This window comes from Macrobrachium rosenbergii, chromosome 4 (assembly GCF_040412425.1).
Source record: "Macrobrachium rosenbergii isolate ZJJX-2024 chromosome 4, ASM4041242v1, whole genome shotgun sequence".
Classification (NCBI taxonomy): Eukaryota; Metazoa; Arthropoda; class Malacostraca; order Decapoda; family Palaemonidae; genus Macrobrachium; species Macrobrachium rosenbergii.
In genome coordinates, this window is record NC_089744.1 from 37,809,735 (window position 1) to 37,825,267 (window position 15,533).

A 15,533-nucleotide genomic window follows, 5' to 3' on the forward strand; every position below is an offset into this window, starting at 1 on the left:
CCTCTTTAACTATGAATGCTGTTTGCCCACTAACTTTCCCCATTGATGGTCTAAGTGCTCATGCCCGTGGGCAGTGCTCAGTATGAATCTGTTTGCAGAGCAGCCAAAATTTAATAATTTGTGACTGGATGAAGTATAACCATTCCTGAAAACAATATTTTTAAAACTCCTAGTCATGAATATGTGACAGGCTGCATACAATTTTTTTCTTTAATAAGCCAAGTCCAGCAATAGTTTCAATAATTGAGCACATTGTGTGGCAGGTCTGTGTTGAAATAAGAGTAAATTAAACATTTCATAATTAGAGGAATTTGATCATTCTCCAATTATCAGGTGGTAAGAATCTGTAACTTGTGAAGTAATACAGTATGTAGTTTTTATATGCATATGTATATATTTATACATGTGTATGTGTGCATGCGTATAGGTAAAGTATTGTTGCAAGTTTTAGTCTGAAGTAGTTTATGCAGATCACTTAGTCATACACTCATGAGTCTTGCCATAGGGATTTATTTTGTAAGAGAAGAGGTGGAAATTGGATAAGGACAGATATCAGAGAAATTGGTCAGCCTAGGCAGAGGAGACCAAATAGAATGGGAGAAAAGTAAAAGGTATAAAGTTCTGGAGCAAATACCTAAAGTGCTGCCATGAATAATTTATTGCTTGCTATGCTAACCAAAGCCTGTTTAGTTAGTATCTCAGTTACAAGGATGTGTACAGTGTTTTGAAGTATAGTACATATTTCTGTGCGTGACTGTATATACAGTGTGCTTTTTGTAAGAATGGATGAAAACAAATTTTTAGGGTAAGCCTTTAGATTTAAGAGCCTCAGGTTTTAGGTTTAGTTATGTAATCAAGAGTATAAGACAACAATAAATGAAAGTTATGATGATAGTTTTTACATCAGGTAAGATGTTGACATAATAAAGGTAATTAGGGATGATAAGAAAATTTTCCTTGATGGAAAGCAAGAGATCTTGGGTTTTTTTTCAGTGTTTTCATCTGTAAGATTAATGGGTAAAGTTTCTCGGGATGTAGGGTGAGTATGTTAATTGATGTTTTTATTGTTTATGTGTAATCATTCTCGTAACAAGTTCCATGCAACTGTACTATTGTTTATTCAGACCGCTGAACTATGGACCTTAATTGCAGAGGTTGACCTGAAGGACTTTCATTTTACAAAATTAATGAACATTGGTGATAATTGAAAATTTAATATGTAAAGTATGGTAACAAGATTTGCTGTGTTCTACTTTTCTAAATGACACACAGTAGCTTGCAGTTGTGTTACATGGGTGTTGACAATGAAATATTTTTTTGTATAAGTCTATTAATAGTGTTATACACCACATCACTACAGACAGTCCCAGGTTATCGGCGGGGGTACCGTTCCGACGGTGTGACAATAAGTGAAAATTGCAGATAACCGAAAATCTGCAATTTTCGGCACTTATCAGCTCCGATAACCGGAGGTTGGTGCCTCTGTTAGGGATGTATTGGTGCCAGTATCCGATTATCAGCATCGATAAGTGGAAATTGGTGCAAAAAATAGCTGATTTTCATCGCTAGACAAGCCCCATAAAACCTGATCGCCAATAACCGAGCCCCGCCAATAACCGGGGACTGCCTGTATGAATGATTTTTAAGAACTTAATAGTAAAATAGAGGCTTAAGCCCTTTTCCTCTTATCGAAGCTGTGGTATTAGAATTGGATAGATGGTGTCAGACTGCTGCCAGTGTTCAGTTCCTGTAATTGTTGGCTTATATAATTTTTATCATTATACTTCTTTTTAATGTTATTTTAGAGACATTGTGTGTGGTTTTATGATATTGAATAATGGTACCTATTGGTATTCTTAGAGGTTTTGAAATACAGGTTATCCCAGAATTAAATTTTTAGTTTGTATCTCTTGGTTATTATAAATGTCCAATACAGTATCTTGAATCCATTTTGAAATTCTTGATTATAAATTTGTATAACATTGTAACATCACTACTGTATTTTAGTTGCTCTCCAAGTGAACTGGTTTTTAGTATTTTGATAGTTCTTGTTCATTTTTTTAAAGATATTCAAGATATTTAAGATTCACATGGATATATTTACAGTGAGGAAATAGCACAAAAACTTCAGGAGGAAGAAAACCGTTTGGCTGCTGCAGCGGAAGCAGCTGCAAGCCATCCTCGCCAGACTGTACCTTCTTCCCTTCCAGCCTACCAGACTCCTAATCCTTCAAATGCACATGAAGAAAAAAAGAAAAAGGAGGTATTTATACTGTAATTTATGCTGTATTTGTAATTTTTCTCATTAGAAAGTAAGTTGAGGCAATATCTTGATTTATGAGAAGCATTTGGAAATTGGGTATAGAAAACTTTGACTTAGTTTTATTGAAGGTAGCTGATTTACAATGCTCTTGAAGGGTATCAGGAGATTTCTCTACATGACGGCTACTATTTTTGTTTATGAAAATGCATGAAAATTATCGACAAATTGATAGGTGAGATTGAAGGATGGTAAAGGCCTGTTTCAGTCCGTATAAAAAGATTGGTTATTCTTTAATAAGCAGGCAGGTTTTTTCTAGGAAATGCCTAAATTTTTATTTAAGTAGTTCTCACAAAAAAGAATATGAAAACATAAGATGTTGATAAATAAGAAAACTATACAGGATACGTAAGGCTAAGCGGTAAAAATACACACATCAGGAAATGAAACAGATATTAGCAATAAAGTTTAATGCACTTACTGCCTGGCCATCCTTTTCTGTTTCAGGGATGCTTAGATAGCATTAGCACCATATCTATGAGAGATGACAAAAGTTGTCGGTGTGCTAGAAATCATAATTTTAATGAAAATATTAAAAAAAAGGATGATCATTTTGTTGTAGAAATGTTTTTACTTTGCATACAGGCAACATTGTCTCTCTAAAAATAGAACGTACATAATATACGTACAAAAATATATATAATGATATGCATCTCATGCAGTCGCTACCCAAGTTACAAATGAGTTATGGTCCGGATGGCTGTTTGTATCTTGAATTGTTTGTAATTTAGTTTTTAATATGTAGTGTATAATTTTTGTTGAAAATTATTAAAACTTAGGAAGACATTAAACTCTGAAATATGTCATGTTTACATTCCCGTGTTATACTATTTTCACTGTGTTTTTAAATCATTCAGTATTATAAAGATGTACAGGCAGTCCCCGGTTTACGACGGGGGTTCCGTTCCTACGCTGCATCGTAAACCGACAATTGTCGTAAGCCCAAAAATTGTCCAAAAGCCAAAGAAAACCTTACTTTTAATGCTTTTGGTGCATTGGAAATGATGTAAACTGCATTTTTATTGAGTTTTTCATCAACAAACCTCCAAATTTTGATTATTCTGCTGTTTTGGAGCCATATTTCTTCCGTCAGATTGGTGTCGTAACCCCGGAACATGCGTCATAAACCAGGAAATAATTTCTGATGAGTATATTTGAAAAGCGTAATCTCGGAATGTCGTAAGCCGGACCAGTCGTAAACCAGGGACTGCCTGTACTTTGGTTGTTAGAAAGGTGAAAAGAAGAAAATAAAATTAAAATTCACGCAAAATTCAAAATTTAGTATTTTTTCCATGCTTTGAAAGTTATGAACTTGGAGGGAATTTCGCAGGAGCTGCGTCTGGCATTGGAAGTTCATAAAGTAAACAGTGCACACTGCCATGTATTGACAAAAATGCATACTAAAGTTTCCTATGGGGAGAGGAAATATAGAAAATAGGAATTCATCAAAGAGTGAGTTAAATCAGGAAGATAGAAATAAGTAGGAATATTTTACAAGTATGAACAGATATTCTCGTGATTGCAAAAAGAATAAATGGTAGTTAATCTATGAGAATACTTGGGATAATCATGTGGCAGAAATTCTTACTAGGCAGAATAGGCTTACAGAGGAAAATTTGAACTAACGAATGGCAAAGAGGAGTGCTCCAAACAAAATTTTATTTGCGACAGTCTGTTTGTATCTGAGTGTTCGTAAGTAGGGTGGTGACTATACATAAAAAGACATATTAATATTTAATTGTGTATCACTTTGGATGTACTTTTATGTATACAGTCACCACCCTACTTACAAACGTTCAAGTTGCGAACATTCATAGATACAAACAGACAGGGTCACAAGTTCAAATTTTGCTCTGTACACCTATTATGATTATCAGGAGTATTCTCGTGATTAATACCATGTATTCTTTTTACAATCACGAGAATATTCGTTCATACTTGTAAAATATTCCTACTTATTTCTATCTTCCTGCTTCTTGATCTGTCTTCCTGCCTCCTGATGATGAATTCCCATTTTCTATATTTCCTCTCCCCTTAGGAAACATTTAGTATGTGTTTTTGTCAATAGATGGCAGTGTGCATTGTTTACTTTGTGAACTTCAATGTCAGATGCTGCTCCTGATAAATTCTCTCCAAGTTCATAACTTTCAAAACATGAAAAAATTACTAAATTTTGAATGTTGCATGAATCTCAATTTTATTTTCTTCTTTTTACCTTTCTATCATCCAAAGTAATTCTTTATAATACTGCAAGATTAAAAAATGCAGTGAAAATAGTATAGTCTATGACTCCCGAGTTGACAAGAGAATGCAAACATCAGCAAAAAATTATGCGCTACATATTAAAAATCAACTCATGAACAATTCAAGATACGAATGGCCATCCGAAACATAACTCATTTGTAAGTAGGGTGGCGACTGTCTACCACAGGGAAAATGAAACACTGGTTGTTACATTTTTCCTTGTGATATACTGCATATATACATCAGTTGTCAGTGTTAATTTAAGAGTATATGCACTTGTTATATACTTGAACTTATGTACTTATCAGCTACCTTATTAAAATTATTTTTTGCTTTGCTTCTTTTTTAGACATGATACATTTTTAATGTCTTAAAATGATAGTTAAATGTTAAATACAGTGTAATTTAGGATAGAAATTATAAGGAATTATGTGGGATATATTTGAAATGTTCTAGTGTAGTTATACTCTGCAGTCTGTGTTTCAGAATTTGGTACCACATCACTCAATTTTTTAGGAAGATTTTTCACTAGCATGTATAATTCTATATTGTGCTCCTATTTGTTATATGTAATTGCTTTATAAGGATATGATAAGATGAGTGTAGTTTGGATATTTTAACTACAGTATGAATACCTTGAATACTGCATGTGCTGCCTGGAGCTTCAGGTACCCATCAGTCACCTGTCTTACTCACTTTGTAGTTTGGATATTAAATTCTGAGAACTGTGGGTGGTAGGAGGGAATTCAGCGAGTGGAAGATGTATATGAGAAAATCTGTTTTCTTTCATATTAAATGTTGGCTTTGTATGAAAACAGTATAATTGTGTTTCATATAAAATATGAACACTGTTTCATTCTAACCCCATAAATCATATTTGCTGAGAATGCGAGAATGTCCCAGAATGTTGATAGAGATGTGAAGGATAAAGGAGAGCATATGGTGACTGATATAGGTTAGGGAACAAGGATCTGGTAATTTAGAAGGTTGTTAAAAGACATGACAAATATCTTTAAGGGGTAAATGTAAGGCGTTTGTATTAGTTTAAGGGTGAGTAGACTCCAGAAAATAAGATGTTTGTTATCCATGTGAGGCATAGAGGGTAATAATATAAAAAATCTTTGATTGTAGTATACAGTACCAATTAGTTATTGGGTGAAAGGAGATAAGAAGAGAAGATTATCCTAAGCTCTGATCGAAAGGTATAACCAAGATCCCCTTAACTACCTGTACTATTGTATTACAGTATAGCCAGCCATTTATGGATTAGATATCTAAGGTAAAGCTTTGCAGACTCATCTGTCCCTGAAAAATTAACATTCTTTGACATCTCGTCATGGCAACACTGTGGGATGTTCTGCCTGCAGTCAGAGAGAGAGAGAGAAAGAGAGAGAGAGAGAGAGAGAGAATAAGAGATAAATGAGAGAGAGAGAGAGAGAGAGAGAGAGATTCCTTTGTTTCTTTTTTTGAGAGAGAGTTGATTGAAGAATTTCAGTACTTTTGAAATAAAAATGTCAATATTAAATAATATACCTTACCTGTTCATAAGTTAACGTTCATCGAAAAGTGTGTAAGACTTTCAGTTAGGTTAAGCTCCCTTATCACTCATATTTTATCCTTCATTTTTTATAATGTAGTCGCTTGTTTCGTTTTCAAGGAGTTACCCTTCCATGGTCTACCAGAGCTCCATGGTGACCGAACTCATGTCAAAGAATTCTCTTTTAGTTGGTATCGTGGCCGGGTATTGTGTAGTAGTGATAAACATTGTAACACTTGATGGAGTATGTAATGGACTCAAAGATAAGGGGGCACTTTCCCAAACCTTTACAGCGAGGCTGTATACCCAGGTTCTTCCATTGCCAAAACCTGCTTTGAAGAAGAAGTGATTAATGTGCATGTGCAGTCTGCCATATTGTCAACTACAGACCCATGCAGAGACCAAGAACCATTACTCTGCGTTGGTCAACTCAGTAAGGTTAATTATTACCAGTGCTCCAAAAAAATTAGACTTTTTTTCTCTGATTTCACTAGCAAGGATCATGGAAACATCAAAAATAGCTAGATAAGTGCCTAATATTAAGTTCCAGTTGAAGTTTTAGTTTTAAACTTTTGGAATTGATAATCAAATTGTGTGTGAAATCTGGAACCCGGCGTTTCTTGCCATCACATGGTTGGTGTTTACTCATCGTTGATTACTAGTTTCGTAAAGTGCAAGTTGTTTTAAAGAATTTGTTATTCTGACTAAATGTATTAACTAAAAGAAATGTCCCACAACTTACCATTAATATAAACAATCCTTTCAGATTATTTGAGATCTACAATAATCTAGGTAGTAAGTGAGAATAATTTAGACTAGATTAATAGTGGATGTTGTCTGTAGCCTATAACCTAGGATTACATATCCTTAAGTGGCCTAGCTTAGACCAAGGACCCTAGGAACAGATAACAATAACTGGGCAAAATAAATCGGTAGCCTAGCTGTAAGGCTACAGATTAGTAAATTTTTTCCTTTTAATAAGTCTGTACACGTAAGCATCGTAAGCATGATCTAAATAAACCAGGACTAGGCAGTACCTTATATTAAGTGATAACTTTGTACAAAACATCCTATTATTGGACTAAATCGTTAACTTAGACTGGAACGTAGGACTAGATGAAATAGTAATCTGTGCTGGATGAGATGGTAGCCTAGCTTCAAGGCTACATACTAAGATAATTGTGTTTTATGTAACCCATACCCGTAAGTGTGAATTAACTAATTCGCATTAGGCAGTAGCCTAGATTAGAGTAAGTGATAGCCTAGCTATAAAGTTACACATTAGTGAGTTACTGTTTTATATAGTAGACCAAATATCCTAGGACTGGATGTAAACAAAAACCCAAGTTAGACAAAAATAGTAGCCTAACTTTAAGGCTACATATTAGTAAGTTTCTGTTTTTATATAAGAGTGATCTATAATAATCTGGATTAGGCAACACCCTTTATGTACTAGGCTAAGAAAGAACATTTTAGGAAAATATCCTATTATTGTTCTAAGTGGCAGTTTAGAACATATAAGCCTAGAATTATATATAAATATAAACAGTATCATGGGCTCAGTAGAATAACCTAGTTTTTATGACCTGGTAGCCGATCCATAAGGCTACATACTAGTAGGGTCTTATATAGCCTTTATTCATAAAGGTGATATAAACCTAGAACAGGGAGTAGCCTAACCAGATTAAGTAGGAATTCCTTTTTAAGGGAATATCCTGCTACGTATTAGCCTAAAACAGTGGTGGCCGAATATCAGGTAAATGGGTAGTCTCGGTCACATAAAACAGAAAACTAGATTATAAGAGGGTTCTTTTCTGTATAGTTTATATCCGTAAGTTTTAAAGCCTAGAACAGGCAGTGACCTAGAATAGGTTAAGCGAGAACCCTCTAAGAAATCCTCTAATCTTAGCTTAATGTGGATTATGCTAGAATCATTACCCTAAGCCATATAAAATATTAACTTGGGTTAGTTAAACATTATTTCATAGTAATATAGTTAGTCTGAATGGCATGACAATTAGAATTAAAATTTCACATAGCCATTGCAAAAGGACTAACAGTGTATAAGTAATACAGCCATATACAGGTGTGAAAACTAACCTAAACCTTAGATTGTTTAAGTTAACACAGATATTTGATAAAATGTATTACAACTACACACTTGTAATAAAGTTAACCTGTAATAATGGAAACTATATGAGGAAGTACAGAAGTGTCCCTCATTAAAAACAATTAATACTAACTAGCTTTTAATAGCAACTTATTTTATATCATTACAGGGCCGCCATTATGTAGGACCCTCAGCAATTAATACTAACTAGCTTTTAATAGCAACTTATTTTATATCATTACAGGGCCGCCATTATGTAGGACCCTCAGCTCAAGTGTTCCACAGCAAATTGCTCGGTGTGCTTTTTGCCAGTGGGTACGGCCCATACCACCTGCCATGAGCATAGTCTTTGTAAAAAACAAGGAAAATTTGCTTTGGCACCAGATATGTGCAAAATTTGTAGTATGCTTTTGGCAGCAAGTTTTAAGGATGAAATAGCTCATTTTAAGCTGTCTCGATGGGTCCTAGGGTTCAGTAGGGGTGAGGAAGGGGGAGATTATATCTTTCAGGCAGAACTCTGGGAGCAGATATTTAACCCTTTCTGAGAACAAGATCTATGTTTGGGCCAAAACCTAGTAACATCAGTCCCAGTACCTCCCTGGTTAATCCCATGGAGAAAGTAGACAAATCTTTACATGAAGGGTTACATTCTTACTAGTGAACATGAAGTGGACATTGCCACTGAAATGTCCCTGCTAAACCAAGAAAGCTCAGGGGCACAAATTTCAGCTAAAGGAATTCTATCCTTCTGTAACTATCGATGCTGAAGATGATCTCTCCCCCAAAAGGGCTAGTACTGGGATCCACCTAACTCCGACTGAAATGACTATATTTTCAGAGGGGTATAGTATCTTACCCAGGACTTCTGCCCCTTGGTTAACAGGCAGTTACAATTCAGTTGTTGAAGCTCAATCAGATTGCACAAGCTCCCCCAAAAGGGATATACATTTTGCAGCATTTGATCAATTCCATAATGAAATTATTAGTAACATCAAAGATGTCCTTGCCACAGACCAGCAATGTATAAGGGACATGATGCTTGATTCTGAAAAGGAAATTAAGGAAATTAAGTCAGTCATGTACACCCCAAGTGTAAAAGTACTGCATCGGGTAACCGAAAAGTGAGAGTGGATACAAATGCTGCCCAAATAAGGTCTGATGTTAGAATTCTGACTGGAACAACAAATGGGTCAGTTCAGAATACAAAACTTCACATCAAACATAATAGGGCTCCAATACTCACCCCTGATGATACAGGTTGACCATCACTAATCCGGCATCACCGGGACCTGGAGGGTGCCGGATTAGCCATTTTGCTGGATTAGCCATTTTGCCGGATTAGCCATTTATTAGGCTAGAATACACGAAACCCAGTAGCTAAGCACCTCATCTTAGAATTAAAATATCCCATAAATCAGTACAAGTTGGATAATAAAGAAAAGACAATTATCAAATACAGGTAGTGCTTGAGTTACGATAATTCGACTTACGATATTTTGAGTTTACGATTACGATGGGTTAGCAATTAATACCGGTACGAAAATATTTAGGAAATATTTTTAGAATTCGTACAGGCGCAGGCAGCAGGTACAATCAGGCAGCGAGGGAGACCAACTTACAATAGAAAAACTTCTTTTCCTCCATCTCTTTATTCCATCTGCTAGTTAAAAAAGTAAAAGAGAATGATAAAAGTATTGTTAGTAACGTTATACTCTTGCATAAATGCGTACAGCCATAAACAACTGAATGGGAAACTTGTTTTGCTAATAATCGTATCAGATAACAACTGTTTTGCTTGTATTTCAACCATCGTACGGTAATACAAAATTACCGTAGTTATGTTACAAATGACGTTAAGTACTGTACAATAGGACTGATATATTTTTTACACTATACCCTTATTCGCTTTGGAGAAAAGATCGGCAGGGAAATATACTGCTACAGTAACTTAAAGCTGTAAGTTGTAGCTGAAGCTGAGAAAACAATGTTCAAGCTGCTAATGACTATCAATTATCGTGCATCGGCAACATGGATGAAGCTCGACCGTAAATAAAACTGGAGAGAGTGTATTTTAATCAAAACTACTGGGCATGAAAGAATACAAATTACTACTGTTTTCACGCCGATAAAAGATAAATATGTATAGCTCGTATTATGATGAAATCAAGAGAAAATAGTGAACGGAATCCTGATTTTTTTTTACACAAAACAAACATGCCCCCAAAACGGCCAGCCGTGATTCCCGCGAATGTCATATATTAATGAAAAAAATAGCTAAATTAATTTCACAACGAAATGTATTTAAGTTATATTTCGACTTAAAAACACTTCGTATAACGAAAAATATCCGTGTCCCAAGTAAATAAAGTATCCATATTCATTTACGCTAACTAGAAGCAAGAAAAGCGCTTTGAACTTAGTTAAATGCGGCTAAATAAACACAGCGATATTGATTCCCAAAACAAAACATTGATCGCAATTTATAATACAATTGGAAACAATTTAGTAAAGCATAACTTTTTAAAAGATCCATGAAAAAGATTCATATTTGTTATCTTGATGTTTGTATAATACTGTTAATATGTGAATAGAGTTCAGTATAATGTAGGCTAGGCTGCCAGTTTGTTGATGCAGGACACTGCGCCACCAAATCGAAGCGGCCGGCAAACGAGTTAGCGCAGCGACCCAGGAAATTTGAAAATTTGTGCAGAAACATTGGAAATTACTCTAGCCGAAATTTGTGCCGGATTACTGATTGTTCCGGACTACTGATTGCCGGGTTAGTGATGGTCAACCTGTACTGATAATCCTTGGTGAGACACCTCAATGTGCATTTTCTCTCCTGATGATGTTGAGTCCCCAAAACCCTCCCACTTCCCTGACGAAAAGGCAAGGTATTTGGGCAAGGGATCATCCTGCATTGACCAACAGAAAGCAATGCTTCTTGGTCTCCTCGCGATTTTGTTGTTGACAGTATGGTGGATTGCGCATGTGCATTAATCACTTCTTCTTCTAAGCAGGTTTTGGCAGTGGAAGAACCTGGGTATGCAGCTTCGCTGTAAAGATTAGGGAAAGCTCCCCTTATCTTGAGTCCATTACTTACTCCATCAAGTGTGACAGTGTTTATCACTACGACACAATACCTGGCCCCAAGACCAGCTAAAAGAGAATTCTTTGGCATTAGTTTGGTCACCATGGTGCTCTGGCAGACCATGGAAAGGTAACTCCTTGAGGATGAAACAGCAACTATCAGAAATAGGTTTTTCCCACTTCAAAACCTGTTTATTGATACCATAGAAAAATACATCTCTAAATGCACCTCCAGTTATAACTTTATTAATTTCCCTTATTTGGATCAACAAATACTTTTCAACGATGTTAAACTTTTGCTTTGTCTTGCAACAGAGAAGGAGGAATGAATTCTTGTATGTATGCCTGTACTGATTTTATCTCACACCAGCCATATACCCATTCATAATGTCTATCAGTGCCAACAAAATAATAGTCCGATACTTGAAGTTAGAGCCCAACAGTGTTTATAAAGTTTTCTCGGTTAGTAGCCAGTAAATTGTTGGATGTAAGAAAAGGCAGAAATGTATCTCAAATAAGTTGCTTCTTTCAGCATCACTGGGAAAGCATTTTGAATACTTAGCTTCATAAGACTCAAATAGGATAAGCACATTGATAATACATAATTTTTCATTTTAAATCAATCTTTTGGCAATATTTTTTATATATAGATAAATTCATGGTTTTCAAAAAATACAGCCCAGCATTTTATTGACAGTTCTCAAATGTTCTCCTGCAAGAATTTAAAGAGTAAATGTAGCATTACCCAACCCTCCCAGTTTACTATAGGTCTGACCTGTTTTATTCGTATCATGAGATTTCCACTTCACCTCATGAATCAAACAATTAAGTGCGCCCTCGACTTACGGCCCCACTGACTGTTAACGGAATTTTACAGCGCTATAACTTGATGTTGCATCAAGTTATGCCACTGTTGACGGCACAAGCAGCAAGAATAGGCATTAATGGGGCTTACAGCGCTGTAACTTGACGCAACATCAAGCTACGGCACCATAAATCAAGTTACAACCCCCTAAGCGCCGCTAAAGCACCAATAATGGTGAAAAACCGACTTATGGCAGAAATCAACTTACGGCACGGCGCCGGAACAGATCCCCTGCCGCAAGTCGAGGACGCACTGTACGTGGAAAGTTAATACAGTATTAAGACCAGCATGAAAGAGAGACAAGAATAAGTATGCAAAATTCGAACTACAAAGGAATTTTGCGAATTCTAACCAAGCCAGTTGTGTATTTTTTACAATTTTATTCATGCCTTAATGACTTTTATCAAGTAAAGAAAAATTTATGAAGAAAAAGACATAACTGAAACATGTGTCTTGACTCAAGTCTTTGGTACTGTTTCCTGTTATATAGACTGTCAGTTATAAAATGCATATAGCAATCACTATCAAAAAATATTATGCAGTCAAGTCTTTGTCATATATACAATATGCTTGTGTAATATGTTATTTTTATTAAAAACAAGAATTTTTACGGTAGATAAGTACAGACTGACACCTTGAGATAAAAGTGATAGCAGCTCTTTTTTAGCGGAAGCTCTGAATCAGGAAGTCAGGTTAGATAATTTCCCACGGCCACCCTCCTTCTCTGGCTGTTCATATACATTTGCCAGTATTTCTTATTGATACTTGGTTTATATATCATTATAGCCTGGTATATTTTTAGTAACTCAAATGGACATATTTGTCATTAAAGTTGTTTTTTCACTTTTTGTGTACAATCCTGTGTCTTCTATGGGAATAACTGCTTTGGTACAAATTCAGTCTACTTGTTTACATTCAGATAAAATGGAAGTAACCCAATCAGCAGCCAGTATCATGAGCAGTGTTGCCATGACAAATTGTTAATGAAGCCAACATTCCGATGACAGATCAGCTGCCACTGAATATAGTTATATGTCTTTAAACTAGTAGTTTCCCAGCCCGAGAAGAACCCTAAAAGAGTTCAGAGGTCTGGTTAAACAAATCATTTATAACTAACTAACTAAACTAGTAGTTACATTCAGATTAGATCTATGAGGTAATGTGACAGAGAAGGCAGCCCTCTTCCTTCTCTAGTTATTCATATGGATTTACCAGTATTTCTTATTGATACTTAGTTTTTATATCATTATGGCATGGTATATCTGTAGTAACTCAAAAGGACATATTTATCACTAAATAGTTACTTTTGCACTTTTTGTGTATAATCCCATGTCTTCCATATGAATAACTGCTTTGGTATGGATTCAAAGTCTATTTGTTTACATTTGAATCTGCAGTTGATATCATGAGCAGTGTTGCCTGACAAATTGGTAATGAAGACATATTTCGATGACAGATCAGCCGACACTGACTTTAGTTACCTACATTTAAAATAGTGGCTACATTCAAATTAGGTGTAGGAGGTAATTTGACAGAGACTGTTCTGATCCCATTAATTAGAAATTTTTTCTGTGCTGCTTATCTTGTACTTGCAGTACTGTAAGCTTTAAGGCTTATTTGTTTGAAGTGGTAGGAAACTTTGATCATGTTCTGGTGCTGACTTGTGCAGAGAATTTTATTGATGTTGCCTCTGATGTCTGTAGCTGTCAGGTAATGACACATGGCCCTTGCTGAACAGAGAAAAGGTATGACTTTAGCAGACATAAATTTACAGTGTCGTCTGTATACCTGTGTGTTTGTATGCAAAAGAGGAAAAAAGACTTTAGGCTAGGCAGACAGAAAGTCCTTTTGATGGTCATGGAAATTTTTTTATGATTGCTTAATTTTAAGTAACATTGATGCATTTTCTCATTGTAATGATTGTTTTATACTATACAGTATTAATGACTTTTTTAGTATATTGTTGATATGTGCAAAATTAAAGTACAATAATACTGATAAATCTTTGTGATGGAGAGAAGAAAAGGAATTTGTTTTTAGATTAATTAGACAGATGTTTGTGTAAGTTCCTTCATGTTGTTTGGCTGTAGTATTTCAAGAACCTGTGGTGTTTTATTTTATTTTTTTTGCTGTAGTGACAGAATTGTTTGTATGTTATGCAATTATAACAGTATTGTGAACTCAAGTACAGAATGAGAAGACAGTGAGATGGTAGGCTAGGCTTATGCTAATCAGGCAAAGGCTGGTATTGTACTATAATTCCGAAAATTGCACATTTCATGAAAGACCACCCGAACATACATAAGAAAGTAGATTGTTTAGGTTATTCTCTTTCTTCTCCTTTTCATTAATATTTGAAGACAGGTAGGTCAGAATCTTCAAATTTTGTGTAATGGAAAAGACTGTGAAAATTAGGGACATGGGTATTTTTAATTTTAACAGAATAAGTTCTAGACTTGGTTGAGTCATATGCTGGCAAATAAGGTAGTGTATTGGAGGTAATAAATAAATGAATGAAATTAGCTGAATATAATTCAGCAAATCTAAAAACTGACAACACTTAGCACAACAAAGGTATACACAAGTAATGAAGGGTAGTGGAAGAGAGATCCTATACTTAGGAAAAAAACTGCGAAGTATGGATACCACAACAGAATTTACATTAACGGTTAACATTACCCTTAAACTCTACCATCAAAATATATGAAACTTGAAGTATGTAGTCTAGATGCCAAAAAATGAACAAAACAGTTACAAACCTTATCTCCTGATTGTAAACCTGTGTTTGTAGTTATATCTCCTTAACAGAGATTTAGCTAAAATTCATGCAAGGTGCAAAATATGGGGAATGAAGTTGAACCTGGAGACTAAAAAAGGATGATTGCTAATAGTTCTAGATCTCTGGACCCCACACCAAGCTCTTTTAATTGACTGTGTTTCTTTGACCACTTGCAACTCTTTAAGTAAAATTGTAGGTGTCATTCTTAACTGAAAATTCATTTTTAAGAAGAAACATATCTGGTTCATTTTATCAAGTGCACGGAAAAAATTTTATAGACTTATCATTCCTGTGGAAATGCTTTCGTTCCATTATTTTCCCATATTTTCCATATTATTCCCCTGTTTTGTCTTCAGAAGCTGACTTGTATCTTTCCACATCTGAGTGTTAATCTGTGGCACTGTAATTCAGTTAGATCACTGTGCATGCTTTATAAAAATTTTTCATAATTCTGATCCTTTGCATTGAGATCTTCCATGCAGTTAATTCTAACAATCTTCTATGTTATTTCGTGTGGCTCATTCCATGTTATCAAATTATGGAATGATTTTCTTAGTTATGTAGTTAAAGTTTTGTAACTTACGAGGT

The 15,533-nt window shown here is 35.2% G+C and overlaps 1 protein-coding gene across 4 annotated transcripts in view; it reads left to right on the forward strand.

The window, feature by feature from the left end:
* LOC136832782 (ubiquitin carboxyl-terminal hydrolase MINDY-1-like) overlaps positions 1 to 15,533 on the forward strand; it is a 127,975-nt gene that overhangs the window by 101,237 nt on the left and 11,205 nt on the right. For all 4 annotated transcript variants that reach the window (XM_067094339.1, XM_067094332.1, XM_067094356.1 and 1 more), the window contains one exon: positions 2,107 to 2,263. In XM_067094339.1, coding sequence (XP_066950440.1) covers positions 2,107 to 2,263 — 157 coding nt within the window. The remainder of the gene's footprint in view (positions 1 to 2,106; positions 2,264 to 15,533) is intronic.